The 24,007-nt window shown below is 41.7% G+C and overlaps 3 protein-coding genes across 4 annotated transcripts in view; 1 reads left to right on the top strand and 2 right to left on the bottom strand.

Moving 5' to 3' along the window:
- Positions 1–24,007, top strand: part of LOC110947454 (BOLA class I histocompatibility antigen, alpha chain BL3-7-like) — a 349,371-nt gene that overhangs the window by 144,785 nt on the left and 180,579 nt on the right. The gene's annotated exons all lie outside the window — the stretch shown is intronic.
- Positions 1–24,007, bottom strand: part of LOC110946460 (major histocompatibility complex class I-related gene protein-like) — a 204,188-nt gene that overhangs the window by 23,639 nt on the left and 156,542 nt on the right. The window lies entirely within an intron of this gene.
- Positions 3,032–24,007, bottom strand: part of LOC110969857 (major histocompatibility complex class I-related gene protein-like) — a 273,081-nt gene continuing 252,105 nt past the window's right edge. The window contains exons 6-7 of one of the 2 annotated variants that reach the window (XM_051956042.1): positions 3,491–3,718; positions 3,263–3,396 (exon numbers count right to left, since the gene is read on the bottom strand). In XM_051956042.1, coding sequence (XP_051812002.1) covers positions 3,278–3,396; positions 3,491–3,718 — 347 coding nt within the window. In that variant the 3' untranslated portion in view covers positions 3,263–3,277. Of the gene's footprint in view, positions 3,052–3,262; positions 3,397–3,490; positions 3,719–24,007 lie in introns of those variants that run through there. The other variant, XM_051956041.1, reaches the window with a different exon arrangement.

Consider the following 24,007-nt stretch of genomic DNA (forward strand, 5'->3'; position numbering starts at 1 on the left):
CTTGTGAAGATCAGCTGGAACAGAGTCATCATCACTATGGTCCAGTTTTCTGTTGGGTGGTTCTTCAGGTTCAGACTCATCACTGGCTGACAGCTGAACATCTCACCGTGCTTTCTGGAGTGCTCCTCATCACATATCTGATGCATTAATAAGACATGATGAATGTTTTTGAGTCGAGACTGTGTTCTGATGACTATTGTCACGTATCAGAGAGTTAAAACTGACACTGAAGTTCTTGTGGCTTATTTCTAACTCCCAGTTGCACATTAGAGCTCTGAAACTGTTTGTTTTTATTTCTTTAAATGTTTGTTTTGGTCTGATGCTGTCACATAATTTAGCAGACGTGGAAGTCACTTTAATCCAAGTTTGCTGTCTGTTTTCCATATTTGCACGTTCTCTTATTTTCTCATATTTTGCATTGTACATTGATTCAAGGTACCAGTTGGCACGACAGTGTTGAAATATTAAGCATTCAGCCTCACAAGCATTTAGTGATGTGGAATTGGTTTAGATCATACATAAGAAATGACAAGGTGAATCAATAAAAGTGACATTGATTAGATGTTAGTTGGTGGTTGTCATGTGTGTCTCAAAAACTAACGTGCCCCAATCATGTATAGGTTACTGTAACATTTATTTTGGTAAATCAGTTTTGGTTATCTTTTTAATTGGGTTTTGCTCAACACAATTTGGAATGATTAGGTCATTTTTTGACATCTTGACAAAGGTATTGTAGTTTAACAAATAGAAATAGAGTTGTGTCAATGTACAAATTTGAATGTACTAAGACAAATGCAACACAACATACCACTTCAGCTACATTGACATGAATATTTAAGTTCAGTAAATTTATTAACTTAAACCATGTGAACAGACCTGTTTCATTAATCTGAATTACATTTACAAGTTCAAATAACTACCCTAAACAGTTGACTCAATTCAAAAACAAAAGTTCACACAACTATTTTAATCGACCTAAAACAGATTTACAAGTTCAAATAACTACCCTTAACAGTTGATTCAATTCAAAAACAAAAGTTCACACAACTATTTTAATTGACCTAAAACAGATTTACAAGTTCAAACAACTACCCAAAAGAGTTCAATAAATTAACAATTCCAAGTTAACTAAACTCACACAAAGTGTTGATACAACAAGAGATATTTAATCAAGATAACAAAATAAGTTTGTTGACTTAGCTCAAAATTTTAAGGCAGCCCTTTTACTCATAATTTTAAGTTGAAACAACGTGTTACAGTTTACAGTGTATGAAAGAATGAATGGAATTATGTAGTAAACAAAACTGTTAAAATATTTATCTCCTTTCTGGGTCATTCCACATCAACGAAATGAGATTAGAGGAGACCAGTTGCTTGACCGCCTCAGAATCTCTTCAATCTTTGTAGGAATGTCAAACTAACAGCTGGTAAGGGTTTCTTTTAGCCAAAATTTCAATATTTTCATAATTTTGTACCAAATGTAAAATATCAATGAATCTTTTGCGAGTTGGAAATTAAACCAAGATGCCACTTCTAGACGGCCATATGTGTTCAGAAGTTTCTGGCAAAAAGAGAGAATGAAGTAAATACTGGTGCACAAGCCTCAGTTTTGTGCTTGAGATCGCTCAGATTCAGGCACTGTTCAAAATTTGCAAACAAGTGGATTTTTAAAAGAATAGGAAAAATATATCTCTCAAACATAGGATCTATTTGATGTTATGGTGAGAATATTATCTGAATGACACTACCAATGCCTAGAAAGCTTTTATATGTTAGTAGAAATGGGAGTTATGGCCAATCAAAGTTGACAAAAAAAATAAAAATAAAAATAAAAAAATTTCAAATGACATTTTGAATCACAGGAGGTCTGATGAAATCTGGGATAGGAAGAGACTGAAGTTCAATATGATTTTGTTAAGACCTGGTTATGCTTGGATTGCTTCCATTTATTAGCATTCCCATGTGACGAAATAAAAACAAATATGTCATTAAAAACAGAATTTTTTTCAGACAGTGCACTGGCATTCAACTTTAATGATTGAAAAAATGTCAGAAAGGATGGTTGGCCCTCGGCCATTTTCACATGATCAAATCTGGTCTTCTTTGGAAAAAGTTTGGACACTTCTGTGCTATGATCTTCATCAAATAAACACTATAAACAAACAGCATTTTTTAATCAAGCATTGCTTTTAGAGTTGTATATTTTCAGGTATCTGTGGTCATAGTGTTTCTCTATGTAGTGTGGCCACAAAGTTGCAGCTATATGTTGTTTCTAGTTCACAGTTGTGAGTAAAATTATGAGTTCTTAACACATAGAGTTAGTTGTTGAAATCAGATGTTTGAGCAAGAAAAGCTGTTTGTGGATTTACTGTTTGAATTCACTAATAATCAGCAGCTTATCAACATTATAGATTTATAAGTTGCAGAAATGGAGAATGTTGCAGCTCTGTTCTTATTTCTGTCCTCATGTTTCAGTCTCTGGTAACTGCAACACCATTGCATCTGATGCAGGTTCCTTGTTCGTCTTGCTGGTTCCTTCTTGAGACAGCTGTTTATTGAAGATTGTTCTTTACTCCTTGTTCTGCTGGAGAACATGGACACCTCTCTGATAGTTTTGGATGTTTAATAAGAGACTAAACATTTAAATTGTCTACATTTTTTGCACAATACTGCACAGAAAATGAAAGTGGACAGACAAGAGTTTCCAACTTGGGTTAGTTGCAAAGGCTTAATAATTGCAAAACAGACTCAATAAACGGTTTTGACAGAATTCATTGGCGTTTACTCTCCTCCTCCAGTCTTCTCTGAGAGTCTGTCAGGACAGATGAAGAAATGAACAAGTTAAATAACTGGTCAGATGCTTAGTAGCATTCATTATACATTACTAATATTTGGTACTAACAATTGGCTGGTCTTTACAGAAGAGCGAATATTATCCCAGTATATTGTTGAGTGTTGTTAGGTTCGTTAATATCTGCAATGCATAGATGAAACAAGGACATACTCACTGTGATCAGTTAGGATCTGAATGTCTGTCTGCAGAATCTCAGGCTAAAAACAAAACAAAGTCTGAGTTTAAAACCCAACAGACAAGACTGTCAAGATCAGACTGATTACAGATCTACAGTAAATATCAGAAAATCTTACTATTAGCAGCTCTGAACAATGAAATAAAGATGAGAGATGACTGTAGTTAAAATGATAGATCGATAATTTGCCATAAAGAAGTTTCACAGATTTCTGCTTTGAATGTGAAGGCAGGACAGCTGCTCTTGTGTTACTGTGTACCGTTAGTCTTCTTTATCCAGATGAAGAGTCCAGCGATGCAGAGCAACAGCAACAGCAGACCTACAACTACTCCAATGACAGCACCAGCAGGAAACCCTGATGGAGGAACTGGAACCAAAACACAACCCTCAGATTTCATCTCTACTGCAGAATGAGGATAAATATGTTTCATTTTCAGACTCCACTGTTCTGACTGACTTACCCCAGTTAGTCCTGATCACTGATTTGTCCAGTTTGGTGATGATGTCATCTTTGACACCAGACATCTGAAACACACAGTCGTATTTCTTCCAGTCTTCAGGAGCGATTGATGAGATGTTCATCTGGAAGGTTCCATCATGGTTGGGGAGGATCTCTCCTTTGTCCACGTCCTCATGAAGCTCCTCTCCATCTTTCCTCCAGAACAAGTCGGCTCTGTCGGGGTAGAAACCTGTAGCGTGGCAGGTGACCGGAGAGGAGGGAGTCTTCTGGAGGAGAGACACTGAGGGAAGATCTGGAGAGAGAAACTGATGAGTCTTAACTCAACGTGACAGATCTAAGGGCTCTACTAAGAGGTGAGATTAGTGTGTTAGCAGGTATGTTGAGCCTAAAGTCAAAGTTTCTTTGTGTCACAAAGGTGGTTCTCCTTTAACCTGCTTGAGCTCCATGGTAACTGATGCTGTGGAGCTAACCAGGTCCAGAGCAGATTCTGTTCAGAGTTTCAGATTTCAATCAGCTGTAAGAAGCGTCTCCCTTGAACCAAAGCGTTTCCTGATGATTATTTATGAGCAGGCTGCACAGCGGTGTAGTGGTTAGCACTTTTGCCTTGCAGCACGAAGATCCCTGGTTCGAATCCCGGGGTGGGCCTGGGATCTTTCTGCATGGAGTTTGCATGTTCTCCCTGTGCATGCGTGAGTTTTCTCCGGGTACTCCGGCTTCCTCCCACAGTCCAAAAATATGCTGAGGTTAATTGACTATTCTAAATTGCCCGTAGGTGTGAATGTGAGTGTGATTGTTTGTCTGTATATGTAGCCCTGCGACAGACTGGCGACCTGTCCAGGGTGTCCCCTGCCTTCGCCCGAGTCAGCTGGGATAGACTCCAGCTCCAGCCCATTGTATAGAGAATGGATGGATATTTATGAGCGATACAGATTCTCAGTTGAAGGAAATGTTTTATCTGTCAGCATGTTGATCTGTACATTACTAAAACCACTGCATGAAGTTGTTACACTATCACACACTGTATGAATCAGGTTGCCATGGGAACCAACATTTTATTTAGTTGGTGATGCAGAAGTCATATAAATATGTTGTTATGTTTGGTTCATTTCCATGCTGGTGCAGTGGCACACAGATTAGAAAACTGATGAGTTTATTTGTATTTACTATAGAGAATATTGAATCAATAACATTAATTTTACTTGATTTAGCCACAAATTACAGTGATTTCCTGCATTATTTGACAGTGTCAGACCTAAATACACTTCAATACAATATCATGTTTGCACATATGGAGTCTGAAGTTTAACAGCTCTAATTAACAAACTCAGCAGGAGAGCTGGCTCTGTCCTGGGGGTTGAGCTGGAGTCTGTGGTGGAGATCTCAGAGAAGAGGATGCTTTGGAAGTTGCTCAGCTTCATGGACAACACTTTCTGATTTCCTTTTTACTACCAACTCCTGTGTAACTGTATGTACTCCTCTAACCTTTGTTCATTGTTTATTGTATTGTACTCTGGCAAAACAATTTCATCCAGGATTAATCAATCTTATCTTATCTTATCTTATCTTATCTTATCTTATCTTATCTTATTGTGCAGCTGTCAGTTAGATTATATAACTTGATTTTAATTGGTTCTTTGAATTAGCAGCACCCATCAGCCCTGTTTTCTTTGTTTAATTATCACCTTTTCATTTGGTAATGATATCACTAACCAATAAATAAATTGCTTTAGCTCACTAATAAGCTGTTGTTTTTTTTTGGTTGCACCTCGTTGACCCTAGACAACTGAATCGTATCTTTGTCTGTGCTTTGTTTTATTTTCACTGGATGCTCCTGTGGATAGAAACAGAAGAGGTACATAACTGTGTGTATCTCAGGTTGTGTAATTTCACCTGTTCTGTGCAGAAAACTCTCCCCATACTGCATATTCTTCTTCAGCCAGTCAGGGCACAAGCGGAGTAAACTGTACTTGTAGTCATTTAGCACAGCCTCGTATGTGTCCCATGTCAGTTTGATGATGAGTGCCTCTGGTTTTGAAGCGGTCCATGTCAGTGTCTGCAGATTCAGTGACATGAAGTCTTCACCATCGTATCCAAATTGACAAAAAGCCCTGATTTCTCCGGTTTCATCGTCCCATTCACAGCCGTTCATTCTCTGTAGGATGTGGACACCTGGGAGACAGAGAGAGATTTTATTGATTTACTATTAAGGCTGGCTGACATGGACACAAACATCACCTCAACAATTGTCTGACTGACAGATAACTAACTACAGCCAGCACTGCTCTCAGGAGATTACACACTGAAAAACGACCATCCTTCATTTGGTGCATTATCAACACATTAACAACTGTGAATTATTCATATTTTGTACATTTACAAACAAACCTCTGTGCTATATCAGTTTTCTGCATCTAAAATAATCTGTGCAATGTCAGTATTTTTCCACTTATGGACAAATCTGGAAAATATAAATAAAATCTATGCCTTATTAATATTTTTTAGTGTTGATTTTCTCTTGAAGGATTCTGAGCAATACCACTGATGTGTGCAAGGTTGTTATTGTCCACATCCAGAGAAATTTGGACAATTTGAACTCGTACTTATGTATATATATATATTTAAATTTTTCTACTGACATTGGTTACATGTTTACATTATCCACTTTGCTGCTGTACCAATGCAAGCTTCCCCTCAGTGAGATCAAGAAAGAGTTATCGTTTTGCATTAGCCTAGCCGCGCTAGACAACCCACGGCAACGAATTTAATTCTCTGCCAGGGTGGGTCTAGTTACCCTCCATAAGGCTCGAGGCTGGATTCTCCTAAAACTGGCCGGACCAATCACCATGAAGTGTAGAGTCAGAAGGCGGGCGTAACGAAGTGACGACAGAGGCGTGACGATTCTGACAGAAACAACCAGCGCACGATAAACAGTTATCTTTTGACTCGGCTTTGGCCACAGCCCTTAAAGATTTGAAGCTAAAATTCAACTTGAAAGATAAACAAAGGACAGCACTTAAGTGTTTCATTGAGAAGAAAGACGTATTTGGACTTATGCCGACGGGATATGGCAAATCCTTAATATACCAATTGGCTCCGCGGCTCCGCTGCTTGGGAAGCTAATGGGACTTAGCCACAATCCACCGGTGCTCTCGGAACTACGTCAGCCTATTCATTGCGTTGATTGGTTGTATACCTACCCAATTGCTGCAGAGGGATTTGATAGACAACCTTTTAGCCCGCCTCCCTCCCTGTCGAGCTTCCCTAGACCCTTGTGCCGTCAGAAACATGAGTGTAGCATGGCTAGGCTAGTTTTGCATTGTTGTCACAATTTACTTGACATTTAATACTATCAGACAGGAAACGCCTTCAGTGTGTCTGTTAGAGCTCAGAGATACACACTGTGTTTTAAGATAAGATAAGATAAGATAAGATAAGATAAGATAAGATAAGATGAGATAATCCTTTATTACTCCCCATGTCCGGGGAATTTACCCATGTTACAGCAGCATACATCATACAGTAGAGCAACAATAACCAACAACAGACAACACTATAATGATAAACATAATAACAATCACAATATGTTTAGGAGTGTAGGATGGAAAATGTGGCTTATGTAATGATGTGAAGTAAAGTAAAAGTAAAATAGCACAAGAACTGTGCAGATTATGTGGTAAAGATGATGTGATAGAGTCCAGTTTTGTGTTAACATTAGCCAGTGATGCTGATGTTATAAAGTCTTATAGCAGATGGAATGAATGACTTGCGATAGCGCTCCTTCTTGCAGGTTAGGTGTCTCAGTCTACTGCTGAAAAAGCTACTTTGAGACTCCACAGTGTCATGCAGTGGGTGAGAGGGATTGTCCCTGATGGATGTGAGCTTTGCCAACATCCTCCTCTCACCCACCTCCTCTATGGAGTCCAGGGAACAGTCCAGCACAGAACCGGCTCTCCTGACCAGTCTGTTCAGTCTTTTTCTGTCTCTCCCAGTGCTCCCTGCTCCCCAGCAGACAACTGCATTGAAAACAGCAGACGCTACCACAGAGTCACAGAATGTCTGGAGCAGAGTCCTGCACACTCCAAAGGACCTCAGTCTCCTCAGCAGGTGGAGACGACTTTGGCCCTTCTTGTACAGGACCTCTGTGTTGTGTGACCAGTCCAGTTTGTTGTTGAGGTGAACACCCAGGTATTTGTATGAGTCCACTATCTCAATGTCCAAACCCTGGATGTTCACCGGTGCAGTCTGATGTGTCCTCCTCCTGCAGAAGTCGATAGTCATCTCCTTCGTCTTACTGGCGTTGAGCTGCAGATGGTTTTGCTCACACCAGTCAACAAAGTCAGAGATGACTGTCCTGTACTCCAGCTCGTCCCCATCAGACACACACCCAACAATGGCTGTGTCATCAGAGAATTTCTGGAGGTGACAGCTCCCAGAGTTGTAGTGGAAGTCCGATGTGTACAGGATGAAGAGAAAGGGAGAGAGCACCGTCCCCTGTGGGGCCCCCATGCTGCTGACCACTACATCAGACACACAGTCCTGAAGCCTCACATACTGTGGTCTGTTGGTGAGGTAGTCGATGATCCAAGCAGCCAGGTGACAGTCTACTCCCACTCCCTCAAGCTTCACCCTGAGCAGAGAAGACTGGATTGTGTTGAAAGCACTGGAGAAGTCAAAGAACATGACCCTCACAGTGCTGCTGGTGTCCTCCAGGTGAGTCAGCGATCTGTGCAGCAGGTAGACGACTGCGTCATCCACTCCAATGTTTGGTTGGTAAGCGAATTGCAGTGGGTCCAGATTAGGGCTCACCAGGGGGCATAGATTCCTGAGGATGATCGTCTCCATGGTCTTCATCAGATGAGAAGTGAGGGCCACAGGTCTGAAGTGGTTTGGCTCCCTGGGGTTCCTGGTCTTTGAGACAGGAACCAGGCAGGAAGTCTTCCACAACACAGGAACCCTCTCCAGACTCAGGCTCAGGTTAAAGATGCGCAGCAGCACCTGACAGAGCTGGTCTGCACAGTCTCTGAGGATTCAGGAGCTGACTCCATCAGGACCTGCGGCTTTCCTGGTCTTGATCTTTTTTAACTCATTTCTCACCTGATCAGCTGTTATGGAGAGGCTGGGGGTGGAGGAGGATGACAGGAGAGGGGGTGATGGTGGTGGTGGTGGGGGGTGAGCCAGGGAGAGGTGATGGGCCTGTATGTGGAGTCCAGAGGTAGTGGAGGGTGGGGGGAGGAGGAGAGGTGTTGGTGATGGTATAGAGCTGAGGTGTGAGAAGGAGCTGGCTGGTCAGTGCTTTGATGAGAGGGGGGAGGAGTGGGAGCAGAGTCTAACCTGTTAAAGTACAGATTCAGCTCATTGGCCCACTCCCGGTCTCCTGCTGCAGCTCCCCTCTCATGGCCTCTGCTGTAGCCAGAGATGGATCTCAGGTCTTTCCAGACCTCCCTTGTGTTATCCTGCAGGTGAGATTCCATCTTGGTCCTGTAGCTAGCCTTGTTCGCCTTGATCTTCTTCTTTATCTCCTTCTGCACCCTCCTCAGCTCCTCTTTGTCCCCAGATCCAAAAATCCTCTTCTTCTCCTTCAGCAGGGTCTTCAGTTCTGAGGTCACCCAGGGTTTGCTGTTAGAGAAACACCGTACTAGCACCACTTGTACAGCCACTGCTGCACTGTAAAAATGCAGTGCACCCACTTGAAGAATAGAATAAAAGGAAAGAGAAAAACTACAAGAAATATCAAAAAACACTTACCGTTAACAGGAGCTGCTGTAACTGGCTGCCGCTAGCACGGCGCCATCTTTGACACATTTTAGCTAGTAACTCTGACTGTAACACTGAATTGTGTGTTAATGAGAAAACGCTGCAGTAAATTTTTAATTTAAGGGATATTTGCAATTTAGGATTGCTTGTTGGCTGCTTAGCAAACAGGTTTTTCTGCAATATTAACGAGGACACGTGTACATTTATACGCCCCATAATGGTAACACATAAAAATATACACAATAGGAAAATATGGCCTATAAAGTGACAAACAGTCTGGTTCCTTGATCAGAAAAGACCCACAAATGACCAAACAGGCAGACAGAGTGACTTCTTAGAACTGATGTTACCACAACTGGCTTGATTCAGTGTCAACAGTGTGGAACAGAGACTTTAGTTTTCTGTTAACTTGTGGAGATCGTAACACAACTTATTTAAATGGTGATAGAGGTTTGTTGTGTTTCCTATCTTTGTGGGTGGTAGACAATTCCATCAAGCTGCTGTAATGTCCATGAAACCCTCATATGAAGTGTCAGTAAATACGGATATTGTGAGAAACTGGCTGTCCAGGATTTAATGCTTGCAGGAGAACTCTGTGGAGAATATTCAAATGATGTGCCTACAAGGAAAATTCCAGTAGAAAAATTAATTCATCAGTAAATAATTTCATAAAGCCACCAGCTCTTCTGCTTTTAGATGTTTGAGTTGGGCAGATGTTAGCTTCACAATCATAGTAGCAGTGGCTGCAAGTCAATAAGTCTTGTGGGTCATTCTGTGTGGTTTCACCAGATGGTGGTTGCCGCACCATTTTCAAATTAGTCCTAAATTTGTATGCCATTAGATAGTCACAAAAGTACTTTCTATGTAAAATTTTAGGCCTGTAGCTGAAATGGTTTCTGAGTTGTGGGGGTCTGAAATTGTCAGAATTTGGGCTATAAAAAGCCTTGCCAGTGTTTTTTGCATCTTTAAGGGGTTATTTCTCAGCCTCTAGACATATCAGAGAGCTGTGAGTTGGTAAACAAAGCCTCTGCATGTAGCTAGAGCCCCACAAACATCCCCAGGTGTTTCCCTACACTCTGCAGGCCATGGGGGCTTGCTAAAAATGCTAAAAATTAAGAAAAACCTACTCACGAGTGGGGTTTAGGACCTTAAAAGTACTAGAAATACTGCACAGAAGTGTTCTAACACCCCTGGGTTCCATTCTACACAAACTTGTGTGATAACTTGGCAAACTGGAGCTTTCTAGGTACCTCAGTTTGGAAAATATGAGCTCCCAAAGTTGGACGAGATTTTTAATTGGCTATTTTTGGTGGCAAAAATCTCATGGTGGGACAGGTACCAGAGACCCCAAATTTTTCTACAAGACAGTTCCGTCTGTCTTCTATCACTGTACAAAAAAGCAGCAGGGTTATATTTGTAGTTACTGAGATATTCTTACTCAAAATGGCATGAGTAATGTCAAAATTGTTTTTTGCTTTTCAGTACTTTAAATTGGGATACAAGTATTAGTAGTCATTCCAATGGTAGTATTATGTATGTTTTGTTCTTTTTGAAATGTTAGTTGTTAAAGGTGACTCCCTTCAAAAAGTGTAATGGTATAACTTAGGTATACCTAAGTTATAACTTAGGTATAGGTTATTTTGCTTGTAACATGACATTGTACAATTAAATTTTATAACCTAACCTACAATGAGATTTTATAACCTAAGTTATAACTTAGGTATAGGTTATTTTGCTTGTAACATGACATTGTACAATTAAATTTAACATGTTTAATCCCACTGCACTGATACTGTAAAATTCAACATTATTGTTGTTATTGTTAAATTAATCAAGCACGAACTACAACAGAGCTCCCTGAATTCAAGTTAGTACATGTAATTTGTATGTGTATGTTATAATTACATGTATGCATTGCAAATGGGTGTCAACATGTCATGATATCTACAGGTATGGCTCTAAACTAGACCTTGTGACACAAAAAGGGCATTACACTTTTTTGCTTTTCAGTACTTTAAATTGGGATACAAGTATTAGTAATCATTCCAATGACAGTGTTATGTATGTTTTGTTCTTTTTGAAATGTTAGTTGTTAATGGTGACTACCTTCAAAAAGTGCAATGACATGTTGACACCCATTTGCCCCAATGCAAACATGTAATTATAACACTCACATACAAATTACATGTACTAACGGTGTCCAAACTACTGACGTTGGAGAACACAATACAGTGAACCCTCGTTTATCGCGGGGGTTACGTTCCAAAAAGAACCCGCAGTAGGTGAAATCCGTGAAGTAGTCAGCTTTATTTTTTACAGTTATTATACACTTGGGGGAGCGCTGCAGCTGCAGCCAGGTGGACGCCACGGCGGTACTCTTGCCTCAGAGAGTGGGCCGGCTGAATCAATTGGAGCAGTCGGGGGTGGGGAAGGCTTGCGCCGGCGCTCTTCTCCTGGGGAGCGCGGCTGCAGTGGCCAGAGATGCCTGGGGACCACGTTCACTGTCCGGTTGACTGCGGGGGAAAAGAATAAGGCTGCACCGTCAGCTCCGTCTTTCAGGGTGTCTCACTACATGGAGACCAAGAAGAGAAATGATCTAACGCTCCACAGCAGGCAGCGCTGACCTGTATGGCAGAGGAGAAGAGGCGCGGAGACTGTTCACGTTGGTCAGTCCCTTAGCCAATCAGGATGCCGAACACAATAAACTGTTTTTAAAAAAAAGCATAAAAAACTGCACTAAAAAAATCCGTGAAACAGCGAAGCCGTGAAAGGTGAACCGCGTTATAGCGAGGGTTCACTGTAATGTCAGAATGATTTCCCATTTATTAATTATGAATCTTGTGTTATTCAGGTTGAAAAAGGGGAAAACTGTGTTATTCATTACCATATGTATGGCATGTTATCATATCTTCACTGTGACGTGTATTTTTAGTATTTAGAACACAGCCACATATAGTTTACTGAATTAAATAATTCACATATTTGTTAACCTGCATAATCCGACGTGCTCCCTTTTTGGTTGACGGGATTATGGTGAGGAATAGACAGATCGCATTTGCGCGTTTAATATCATATTTTAATCCACTCTGACCATCTCTCCTCTCTGCCTCTCATCAGACAAAGAGGTGATCAAATTACTAGGAAAAGTCGTGCAAAAGTTCTTTCCTCCGCCCATTGGGCCTCCTGGCCAGATAAAGGCCGGACAGCGCTCGGTCCCCCCTCTCTTCACTCTCTGGGGTGCTCCACGACAGAGCCTCCAATAATTCTCCTCTAAGATGCATTTTTTCTTTGTCTTCTGAATAGAATAGTCCTTTATTGTCATTGTAGCCAGTACAACGAAATTTAAAAGTGCCAGACAGTCAGTGCATCATTAAAAAAGACAACACAAGTTAACAAAATAGAAAAACAATAAATAAATAAATACTCAATCAGACATGACATTCCTTAAGGCATTGAGGGTAGTTATTGCTGTGGGGTAGAAACTGTTTTTCAGTCTATTTGTTCTTGATTTGAGTGTCCTGTAACGTCTGCCTGACGGCAAAAGTTCAAACAATGAGTGACTGGGATGGAAAATGTCTTTAACAATGCTCTGAGCTTTTTTAGCAGAGTGAGCGCTGTGAAGGTCATCCAGTGAGGGAAGGGTGCAACCGATTGTCTTCTGGGCTGTGTTGACGACCTGCTGGAGAGCCTTTTTCTGGGCCACAGTACAGCTGCTAAACCATGCACACATACAGTATGTTAGAATGGCTTCTATGGAGCACCTGTAAAAGGACACCAACAGACTTCGTGTGATGTTGTAATTCCTGAGGGTCCTCAGGAAGTGGAGACGCTGATGGGCCTTTTTAATCACCTTCATGGTGTTCACTGTCCAGGTCAGGCCCTCCTCAATCTGAACATCCAAGAAGCGGATATCCGACACCTGCTCCAAACATTCCCCGCTGATGATGAGTGGAGTGATGTCAGTCTTTTTCCTCCTGTAGTCAATCACCAGCTCCTTCGTTTTTGCTGTATTGAGGAGGAGGTTATTCTCCCCACACCACACTGCCAGATGTACAACCTCGTTCCTGTAAACAGACTCATCTGCCCCGGAGATGATCCCCACCACCGTGGTGTCGTCTGCAAACTTCACAAAGATGTTGTTATGGTGTGTGGGGATGCAGTCGTGTGTGCAAAGGGTGAACAACAGGGGACTCAGCATGCAGCCCTGTGGAGAGCCGGTGCTGAGGCTGAGGGCCGTCGATATGTGATGGCCCACTCTCACCCTGTGGGTGCAACCGGTGAGGAAACTGTTGATCCACATGCAGGTGGGGTATGGAATGCCCAGATTGACCAGTTTGTTTAACAGTTTATGAGGAAGTATGGTATTGAAAGCAGAGCTATAGTCCACGAAGAGCATCCGTACGTAGCTCCCCTGTTGCTCCAGGTGGGACAGTGCAGTATGGAGGACTGTGGCTACGGCGTCTTCTGTGGATCTATTTGCCCTGTATGCAAACTGGTGAGGGTCCAGGCCTTTTGGCAGGTGTGATGTAATGTGGCCCCGGACCAGGTTCTCAAAGCATTTCATCACCACCGGGGTGAGAGCGACTGGCCGATAGTCGTTGGGGCTGGAGATATGAGGTTTTTGGGCACAGGGACAATGATGGAGGACTTCAGGCACGGTGGGACAATGGACTCAGCCAAGGACTGGTTGAAGATCCTTGTGAAGACTCCAGCGAGCTGATCAGCACAGTCCTTTAACACACACCCGGGCACTCCATTGGGCCCAGCAGCCTTCCTTGGGTCCACGGTATGCAGAGTACGCCTCACCTCATATTCCGTGAGGGAGAAGTTACTGAGGACCATGGAGTGTGGTGTGGCTGAATTGGGCGATACCACCTCAAAACGGGCAAAGAAGTTGCTAAGCTCCTCTGCCAGCGAGGCCTCACCCTCAGCTGCTCCCAAGGTGGATTTGTAATTGGTGAGCTGTTGGACTCCCTGCCACACCTGCCTGCTGCTGTTACTTTCCAGGCATGCCTCAATCCTCCTCCGATAATCCGACTTGGCCCCTTTAATGCCTCTCTTCAGGTCAGCTCGAGCTGCAGAGTAGAGGACCTGGTCACCAGACCTGAAGGCGGTGTTCCTCGCTCTCAGCAGCCGCTGGACTTCCCGGGTCATCCAGGGCTTCTGGTTGGGATAGACCCGGATCTGTTTTTCCACCATAACAGTGGCTATGCAGTGGCTTTTGTATCCCAGTACACTGCTTGTCAGGCTGCAACGTTTTTTAATGTCAGGTAAGCATTTGTCTTTGTACCCAACTTATTTTCAGTTTTAAACAAGCCTTTACCCATTTTATTTCCTAGGAATGTTAGCTATAACGAAAAACAATCAGGATGTGAAAATATCGATCGCAGTTATTCATAACAATAGCTTTAGCTTTGCTAAGATGAGACTCGAGGACAGTGTCAGTTTGTCAGTGAGGCTAATAAAAATTTGAATAACTTTCACAACACTCTTATGGGTTTTAAAAAAAAAGTTTTATTTTGCTAACTTAACTATGTAACTTAGCCTAACTTCTCAACTGCCGATAGTTTCATTAGCACAACGGGACGATCAGCAGCGTAAATAAAGATCATGTGATTGAGCCAGAACATAGAGTATCTCTAACAATAATCATAGGTTGTTGCACTAACAATGTTTTCTTTTCATCCAGGTGTACATTCATGTTAATTTTGAGTGACTGACAGACATAAATGTGCTTTGGATCTTGGAACTCAGGATGGAGGAATGTCGAAGAGCCATAATGACTGTGTTTATATGCAGTCAAAAATCCTTTCTTAACCGGAATATTGGCAATAACCCGGTTGCGTACGGTCATGTAAACACCCGCAAAAACCCGAATATGCTCATATTCCGGTTTTTAAAAACCCGAATAAGACCCCTGGGTTACTCCTTTTCTAACCCAAATATCTCGTCATATAAACGTGCATTGGGATATCCCCATTGAAAGGAACATTCATTCGCGTTCTGCGCATGTTTCAACTGAAAGGAATCTTGGTCTTTTGAGTACGGGTAGCGTGGATAAGCACGACACAGCTCTGGCCGCATTTAATATTTCTTCTTCACATTCTCTCCTTCTATTAATTAAAACTGTGAGGCCCAATAGTGTGAGGTACTGCTGCTGGGTCAACACGAGCACCAAAGCGCAAACAAAGGCGACTGCTATCGGCCCCGGACAGTTCATTTTCCTCCACGTTGCCGATGCTGCTGCTGTTGTTTTTGTCTTTGGGTACAGGAAGAAGAAACGGAAATGACGCAATTTGCGTCATGATGTTGTCTGCACGTCCTGGTTTGGATGGGAATATCCCAATTGATTACGCTCCATGTAAGCAGGAGTAACTGTCTGTTTATCCATGTAAACGGGTTATTCCAAATGTTTCAGAAACCGGAATATTTACCTTAACCCGAATATTGACTGCATATAAACGTACTCAATGTAGCCAGGTGGAACGCTGTGGCCGGTCAGGTGTGCAACCACGGCATAACAACCTGCGACACAGGGCAGAACAAAATCTCTTCCTCTCTTCTGCGTCCAGTCTCCTGCTATGGCCCATCTGAGTACCACATCTTCTGTAATCTAATTTTCATGGTCAATATATCAGGTGATTGTTTATAGTCTTTTTAGAATTGTAAAAACTCAAAACTACCTCGTCTAGACTACAAAATGTAGTTTTTCATTCAGTCTCTGAACATAGACTACTCTGGCTTCAGGCGATTCATCGGTTTCGACCCAGAGAAGGGAACACAGGCTATCCAGGGACAGGATGTCACCAAAATTATGGTCCAGAAGATGTCTGCCACAGTGAGCTCACACATCTCCACACGACTGAAGAACCTTGTGTACAATCCTGCGCTACACTAAACCTGGAGAGACTTGTCGTCAGCTCTATGTGCATCTAACATTGTTGTACATTCCTTAGTTATTTTTTATTATTTCTTTTGACTTTAGAGAAGCAAAACTGGAATAAAGCCTAGGAGAGGAACAACCACCAGCAAAGAGACAGTCATGTCTCTCTGACTGAGAGGATTCCTCTTTAAATTAGGACTGTCCACACATACCCAGACAAAGATAAACATGCCTCTACACCTCACTGAACTCTGTATAAGAGGTCAAACATAAGCCTCACAGGACAGTTTGAGTTCAGCACATACCTACTGCACAGATATCCAATGAGAGGAAACACAAGCTGAGAGGGCCATTTTTTATTTTTCCAGCAGACAATATTTGGCTTTTTTTTAATTTTGTAACTTTGAATATCTTTGTCTTGTTTGCCTAGAACATCTAGCAGCATTCATGTTGACACTGTCTAAATAAATATTTGTCTGATTACATCCTTTGTAAGTTGTTCATTGATGACTTAGCATAGGCTTAACACCATCAATACAGTAACTCTCATTAAATGTAATTCAAAATTTAGATTGTAGATGTTCTACAATCAAGTTACTATATTACACTCCCTTTTAGGGTGACTGCCTGCACACTTTTTTTCTTACTATTATTCTCCTACATACTTATTCCTCTTCCTGTAGAGCTTCCTGTAAAATAAAAACTGAAGGAATATCTTTTGATATAAATGTCTCAAACCTCAAACCTCCGACAACAAAACCAGAAGTACGCCAGGCTATCAAATATCTCGGCTTGACTCTTAGCTGAATGTCGGCTTCAGGTCGATTTTACGCTTGATAATAATCAATATTAAATACAGTTTCAACAAAATAATTTCCACAACTAAATAAACTGGAATGTTGACTGTCCGCAGACACAGAAGACAAGCCATCCGTCGCCTCCGGCATTTGATTAATTTGTACTTACAGTTTGGTTTCCCTGTTGAGGTAAGTCCATTTTTGTTAAGTTTTCTCATTCACAATTCATATTTTCTATGATGCCATAGCTATGCCACTTAACCACTTTTTAATTTTATAGCAAAGTTTAACCCTTTAAGCTTCAGTCAATTCCAGCCGTTTTCAGTACAAAAATCGCTAATATTCTATTTTTAAATAAAAAAAATTCCGAAAAATACGGGGAATATTGGACGGGCATCGCGAGGTGCATTTCCTTGAAAATGACCGATTTGGGGATTTTATACCGACTTCAGGACATGTTTTGGACAAAATAGTTTACTGGCTTGTGTTGTCTGGATGTAAAAGGTTGGATTATGGCCGTTTTTTGTGGAATCTTTTTTTTGTGTGTAATAATGAACCCGGAAATGTGAGTCGCGCTGTGTGCGTTGAAGCCGTGTATAGAGAACGGATGGATGAATATTCGTTTTTGTCGGACAAATGTGTTTTTCTCACCCGCTATAGTAATTGCATCTGAAAGTGGTTTATACCGGCGGATTCATGAGAATCTAAGCTTTCCATCGGCGTAAAGTGTTTGTATAATCGTGTTTGCAGCCGTCGGACATTCTTGAAATTCCTATGCAAATTAGTAGGTGTACCCCCGGCGGTACACTGAAGCTTAAGGGGTTAATAATTTAAGAATAATTTCATATAGATGTAATAAATACTTTAAATATTATCATTCAAAACTAGTGTAGGAGCAGATTTGGAATTACTGTAATTATATTGGTGTCAGTACTTGCAATTGATTGTCAATTTTGCCTATAAAAGGTAGGAACCTTTGTGGCTAGGCAGAGTTTCCAGCCGGAAGGGACAAATCAGTTTTTGACCGCGGAATGCTGTGTTTGGAATGCTGTACACGGAATGCCGAACCGTGAAAGACAACTTATGAATGGGAGCTTGTGCACGTTGGAGTTTTTTGGAAAGCCAATAAAGACACTGTGTGGAAGGCAAGTTAAAACGAGTTGGACATTCATTTATTAGTATGGTTATTAAGCGCGTCAATTACGTTTTTATGATTCCCGGTTGGGCGCTCTCAGTGGCTTAAAGCTTTGGCTTAGCCCCTTTAACAACAAGTAGTTAAAAACATACACAAATACCAATAAATAGTTTTTAAAAATACACAAATACCAATAAATAATTTTTAAAAATACACAAATACCAATAAATAGTTCAATAAATAATTAAAAACAACTCATTTTTGATGGCATGTTTTCTATATTACAGGTTGGTGTGAGAGGGCCATACAGCAGAGTAAACCCCCATGTTCCCCTGCTGTCTCTTTACTTTGAGGGAGGTGACCTCAGGAAGGACTTCAGGTTGTCCAGATCAACCCTGGACAACGATGGAGTGGACTTTGAGGTTCCTGTGCCAGTCCAGCAATCTGGTGATGGTCTCAGAAACTGCCTTGCTGCTGCAGTGTCTGCCCCACAACACCCCGCCTATGAACTGCAAGAACATGATTATTGTGAATATGGTTAAACGCAACTCTGTTCAACACATTTAAATAGTTTTCTCACATTCTAAATTTCTCACATTCTTTGTCAATAGTTTGCTTATTTCTACATTTTTTCTTTTTTTTTTTGCTCATGTGTAATCGTAACTGTAAACTCATCATTGGAAACTATATCTACATTGAGATGCTGTATATAATATTAAAAAAAATGAACCAAACAGAAGATTTGATAAACATTTATTTAATAAACAGAACCAAAAGAACATGAACTATGAAAACGAACTATAAATGAACAACACATTATTTCTTTAAAAAGGATTCTAAAATCCCCAACAAACGTTCCTCCCTTGCTCTGCTTTCCGTCTCTCTCGCCTCTCTCTCTCTCTCCTCTCCTCCCTGGCCTGACTCTCCATCCATTCTCTCCACTCTCTCTCTCTCTTTCTCTTCTCTCTTCTCTCTCTTCTGTTCTCTCTCTGCTCTGCTCTCCTCTCTCGTTCCTCCTCCCTCTCCTTTCTCGTTCCTCCTCTCGCTCCTCCATGTCCCTCAAAAACTCCAGCATGTCAGCCTCTCTCCATCTCTTCCTTCTGTTGCCTTCCGGAGTAGAGACAGCTGCTGCCACAGGTTCTGCCATGGCTGAGGTGATGAGGGCTGGTGGGGCTAAACTGGGCCTTTGCCCCATCACCTCATCCATGGCCTGATACCATTTCCATGAGGCAGCAGTTGTCTCTCCTCCGTCTGTTCTGACCCCTGTCCTCGGTGCCTTCAGTTCCTACCACACAGCACAGAAGTTATTTGTTAATGATCATAGAGGATATACTGTGGATAACTGAATGACTATGGCCAAGTGTTTTTAACTAACTTTGTATTTTTGTATAAGCTTCGGTCAATTTTCGCCTGAAATTTCAACTGAAGATGTACAGAAAGTAAATTGAATGATGTTCTTGAACTGTTTGGAGTACAGGCATGGTTGGGGTCTCCTTTGAAAGCTGACAACCTGAATTTTCACCCAGTGCAGTCAGAATTACTCTCGGTGCTACTGTTGGAACACACTGAATTAGGATGAATTTTATTCTCGCCTAAATTTTTTCCCTAATAAAACACCTGAAAATTAGTGTGGCAGCACTGTGACAGCTTGAAACATAAAGGGAAACAGCCTGGGGTCTTACATAGTTCCGGACAAAATTTCAGAGCAATACTACAAGAAATGAGTGTTTCACACGTTTTTGTACTAATATGCCCCAGCGCTGTCAATTTTGGACACCCTCTGTACATCCTCTGCACTCCCTGGGCAAAAATGGTTTATGTTCGTTTTTCAGCCCGTTTTCACATTACTTTCACTCCAAAAACTCATAAAGAACTCAAAAACGGCACTTCAGAGCAGCTCCAGTGTGGATCAGATCGACTGGGAGGGAGAGACAGACAGAGAGGCTCCTGCTGCGCTGCGCCAGAGCCAAGCTGTGAAATGCCACACAACCCTGCTGGCAGAGGCTCTATTTATATCCTGCTATTCAGCAGGCTCATTGGCTATCAGCCCTGTCAGTCAAACATTTCCTCCGACGTGATTTGCTCAGAATTTACTGACAAAAAGAGGTAGATCCAGATCGGTCAGTCTCGGCTACGGTTGGCCGTTTAGGGCTCGTAGGCAGGCCAGAGTCAGTTGATTGGTTGAAACACCAATCAAGCGACTTCAGTCGCCATTTTGAGTCCAAGAGCACATGGATCTCTGTAAGCTGAATAAAATTATGAGCATAAATACAATGATTATGAAACGCGCAGCACCGCGTGTGCGCACACGGAGCCGAGTTATTTGTGGATTATTTACTTATTTCAAGACATGTTTTGGACAAAATATTATACTTGCTAGTATTGTCTGGATGACTACGCTTGGATTATGGCCGGTTTTTGTGGATTATTTTCATCTTTGACCGGTAAAAGAGCGTCCAAAGGTGAGTTATGCCCCTTTATGTGACCTTTAAATTTTTGTTGTTTGTTGGAGAAATGTGTTTATATTACCTGCTGTGGTAATCACATCTGAAAGTGGTTCATACCGGCGGATTCATGAGAATCTAAGCTTTCCATCGGTGTATAGTGTTTCTATCATCGCATTTGCAGCTAAAAATGCTTTTGCCGTTAAACTTCAGCGGGCCCCAGCGGGCCCGTATTCAGGCCCATGCAGCTTAAGGGGTTAAGTTTTCCCATTTTTTTACCCACCCTGCCTCCACCTTTCCCTCAAGGTTGTGGTCCTTGATGAACATTCTACACATGACAGGACTGAAATAGGAAAACAGACTTTGTTACAATAAATTCTTTGCATTTATTAATGAGTAAAGTCAACTATCTCTGAAGAGAAGACTGTGACCTTACACTGTCCAAAAGCCTTATCTCAATGATCTGTGAATTATTTTACAACAGAGTGGGAAAAAAACACATGCACACAATGTATGACACAAGTTTAGTACTTACTGGAAACCTTTTTGGGCTGCGTTACGACGCCCTGTAAACATGCCCTCGTTTTCAGCGTGCCACTTAATGAGGTGATCTGTGTCCTCATCTGTCCCTGAGAAAAACAACAGTTGTGTCCAACATTATAAGCATTAGTTGCATTGTTAGGTGGTATAAGAAATTGCTTCTATTTGATCATCATAACAGTCCGCTCGAGTGGTAAAGCCACCCACATAATAATATTTAGGAGTTCTTTGCAGATCCTGTCTGGGAAATGTGCTCGGCGACTGACCATAATATAAACAGCTTTTACGAGGACAACAGTTGAGGGAACTTTGTGAGATGAGGACAAGCAAACAGTCGCATAATTAATGTGGCAGTTTCAAGCCGGCACTCCTCATGCAGTTATTAGCCAGATTATGCGAATCGTTTCAATTGTAGCTGCAGGCTACTGGAGGTAGCTGCTACTTGTTCTGTATGCAAAGCGAGCTGCTGCAACTAGCTGCTAGCATTCAGTAGCACGTTGTGAGGCGTCCGACAAATTTAAAACTTTGGTCAGAAAACGCCTATTTCTCAAATCTGTGGGGCAATTAGGATGACTACTTAACCAAAATAAAATAAAAACACTGGATACTTACATTTATATCGCCCCGGTCCGGCCACAGATCCGGTGGAGGCTTACATTTCGTTGGGTAGCTCGCAAAGCATTATGGGGCGGTTGAGTATGACTAGTGTGGTCACCGCGCATACTTAAAAATTTTCCTGATATAGTGAACATCCGGGTACTTCTCGCGTACTCAATCTTTTCATACTATCTAATGTGAAGGCACTACATACTTATTTTGACGTCACACTTAGTATGAGTAGTACGTTAGTATGCCATTTCGGACACGTCTTCAGGCGCCGGCCTCGGAAGCTGTCGGAAGCTCAGCAGGACTCTTCTTCGTCGTCTTCTTCGTCTTTTCCGCCAGGCAAAGTATAGCTCACTGCTGCCTCCCCTGGCTGACAAAAATGAAAAGGCCAACTACACGACACACTCATGTTACCCTGCTGCGCAGGGAGATCAACTTTCGATTGTGTACAATCAGAAATTGCGACCGCACGTGTGTGTGAGCGCGTAACGGTATTTGTCAAACAGTGACAGACAGGCGTGCGCACGCTGCTTCATAGGTACGCAGCTTCTTGTTACGCGTGAAATACAATCTGCACGTTACAACGCACGCACGCACGCACGCACGCACGCACGCACGCACGCACGCACGCGTAACATAATAATCATGCATGTACACACTCGTTGCTGCGAGTTGCTTTGTTTTGAATCGATTCTGACGCCATAGACACACACACCCGTATTCACGCACGCACGCACACACACATCACATTTCTCACTGTATATAGTTCACTGTATTGTTTTAGTAGAATAGTAAATAAATATTTTCAATTAAGACCAATCCACCGTCTTGTGCGTATCCTGTGTGTGAGAATTGAGGTCAATTTCACCAAGAATTCTCGACTTTCAGATATGAGACTGATCAACTGTATTTCGACAGGAATCTCCTTGAGATTCTGCATAAATTATTAATTTCCCTGAATACGCAGGATGGTGCCCCTCCTATTTAACAAGTGCAAATAAAATCGCTTTATTAGTTATCCCTACAAACATATATTTTAAAAAAAATCTTACCTCCAGTATGGTTTAAGAGTTTCATCCAGTTGTCGATGGCGATTCTGAAAGACTGCTGGGCGTTATAGCATTCGTTAAGGTACCACTCCAGTTGTTGTGGGTTGTCGTTTAAGAACTGTTTTAGCCAGTCCACTTTGGGTTCAACCGTCTTGATGTTGCTGTCATAGTAACCCACATGAACTCCATCAACCGATGCAGAAAGCACAAACTCTGGGATGTCTGGGACTCCAGAAGTTCCAGTGGAGAATAATATCAAGGAGTGTTCCACTGGATGGAAAAGAAGACTTTCAGCTTTTGAATTTTATTGTCTTTTTATTTTTGTATTTTAAAACCTATTAAATCACAATGTACCAGAAAAAAACGTGACTATTCTAAAGACCCATTCCAATAATATTCTTCTTACTTAATACTCGTGGTGGGACACGATTAAAAAAACTTATCAAATTCATTGCAGGCTTTGTAAGTAATTAATTATGATTAATCGCATTTCAGAAATGTGTGATTAAATGCTTTTAAATGCATTATTTTTCTGAAATTAATTAATCAAAATTTACACGTTAATGTTCCAGCCCTACTTTGTACTATGCTCATACTAAACTTAGGCCAAATTTAATTGCTATGTTATCATTTATTTGCAGTCTAATCTGCATTACAATTATCTGTCTTGTGTTTTACTATATTTGTATATTTCACTTTATATTTTCCATTTCACGTGAATCACTATGTTGCTTGATTAGACTTGTCATGAACACAGCCTGAGGCTGTGGTCAGGGGAGGTGCTCTCTCCTCCTTCGGCTCTGTTGTCTCTCTCTCTTTCGCTCTCTTTCTCTTATTCTCAGGTGCGCGTGGCGCAGAAGGCTGCAGCAGGTGTTTGGAGTTAGTGATTGGGGGATTTTGTGCAGGTGGACGTCGTTCAATCAAGCTCCTCCGCTCTGCTTTATAATCAGACGCCACTTTGTCTTAGATGTGGGGCTGTGAACAATGAACAGTTAGTGCTCTGCTCAGTTCTAGTCATCACCTCTGTTTTAATGCCTTCAGTAATCCTGTTTTCTTTGTTTAGTTACGACTTCTGCCTGTTTCTGTTCCCGGATTCTTCGCTTGGGGATCTGCCACCCTTCCCTCCTGAAAACCACCTGGAGAGAACATTTGCTGCTGGTCAAAGCCTCACCGCCTGCCTGAGACGCCATCACCAACTAGGTGACAACAGCCTGTAGAGAGCCAGGTTTCCCCTGAAGCCTAAGGCTACATTCAGACTGCAAGGCTTAATGCTTAATTCTGATTTTTTTTTTTTTTTTTTTTTTTTGCGA

Source organism: Acanthochromis polyacanthus, chromosome 11, assembly GCF_021347895.1.
Source record: "Acanthochromis polyacanthus isolate Apoly-LR-REF ecotype Palm Island chromosome 11, KAUST_Apoly_ChrSc, whole genome shotgun sequence".
Taxonomy (NCBI): Eukaryota; Metazoa; Chordata; class Actinopteri; family Pomacentridae; genus Acanthochromis; species Acanthochromis polyacanthus.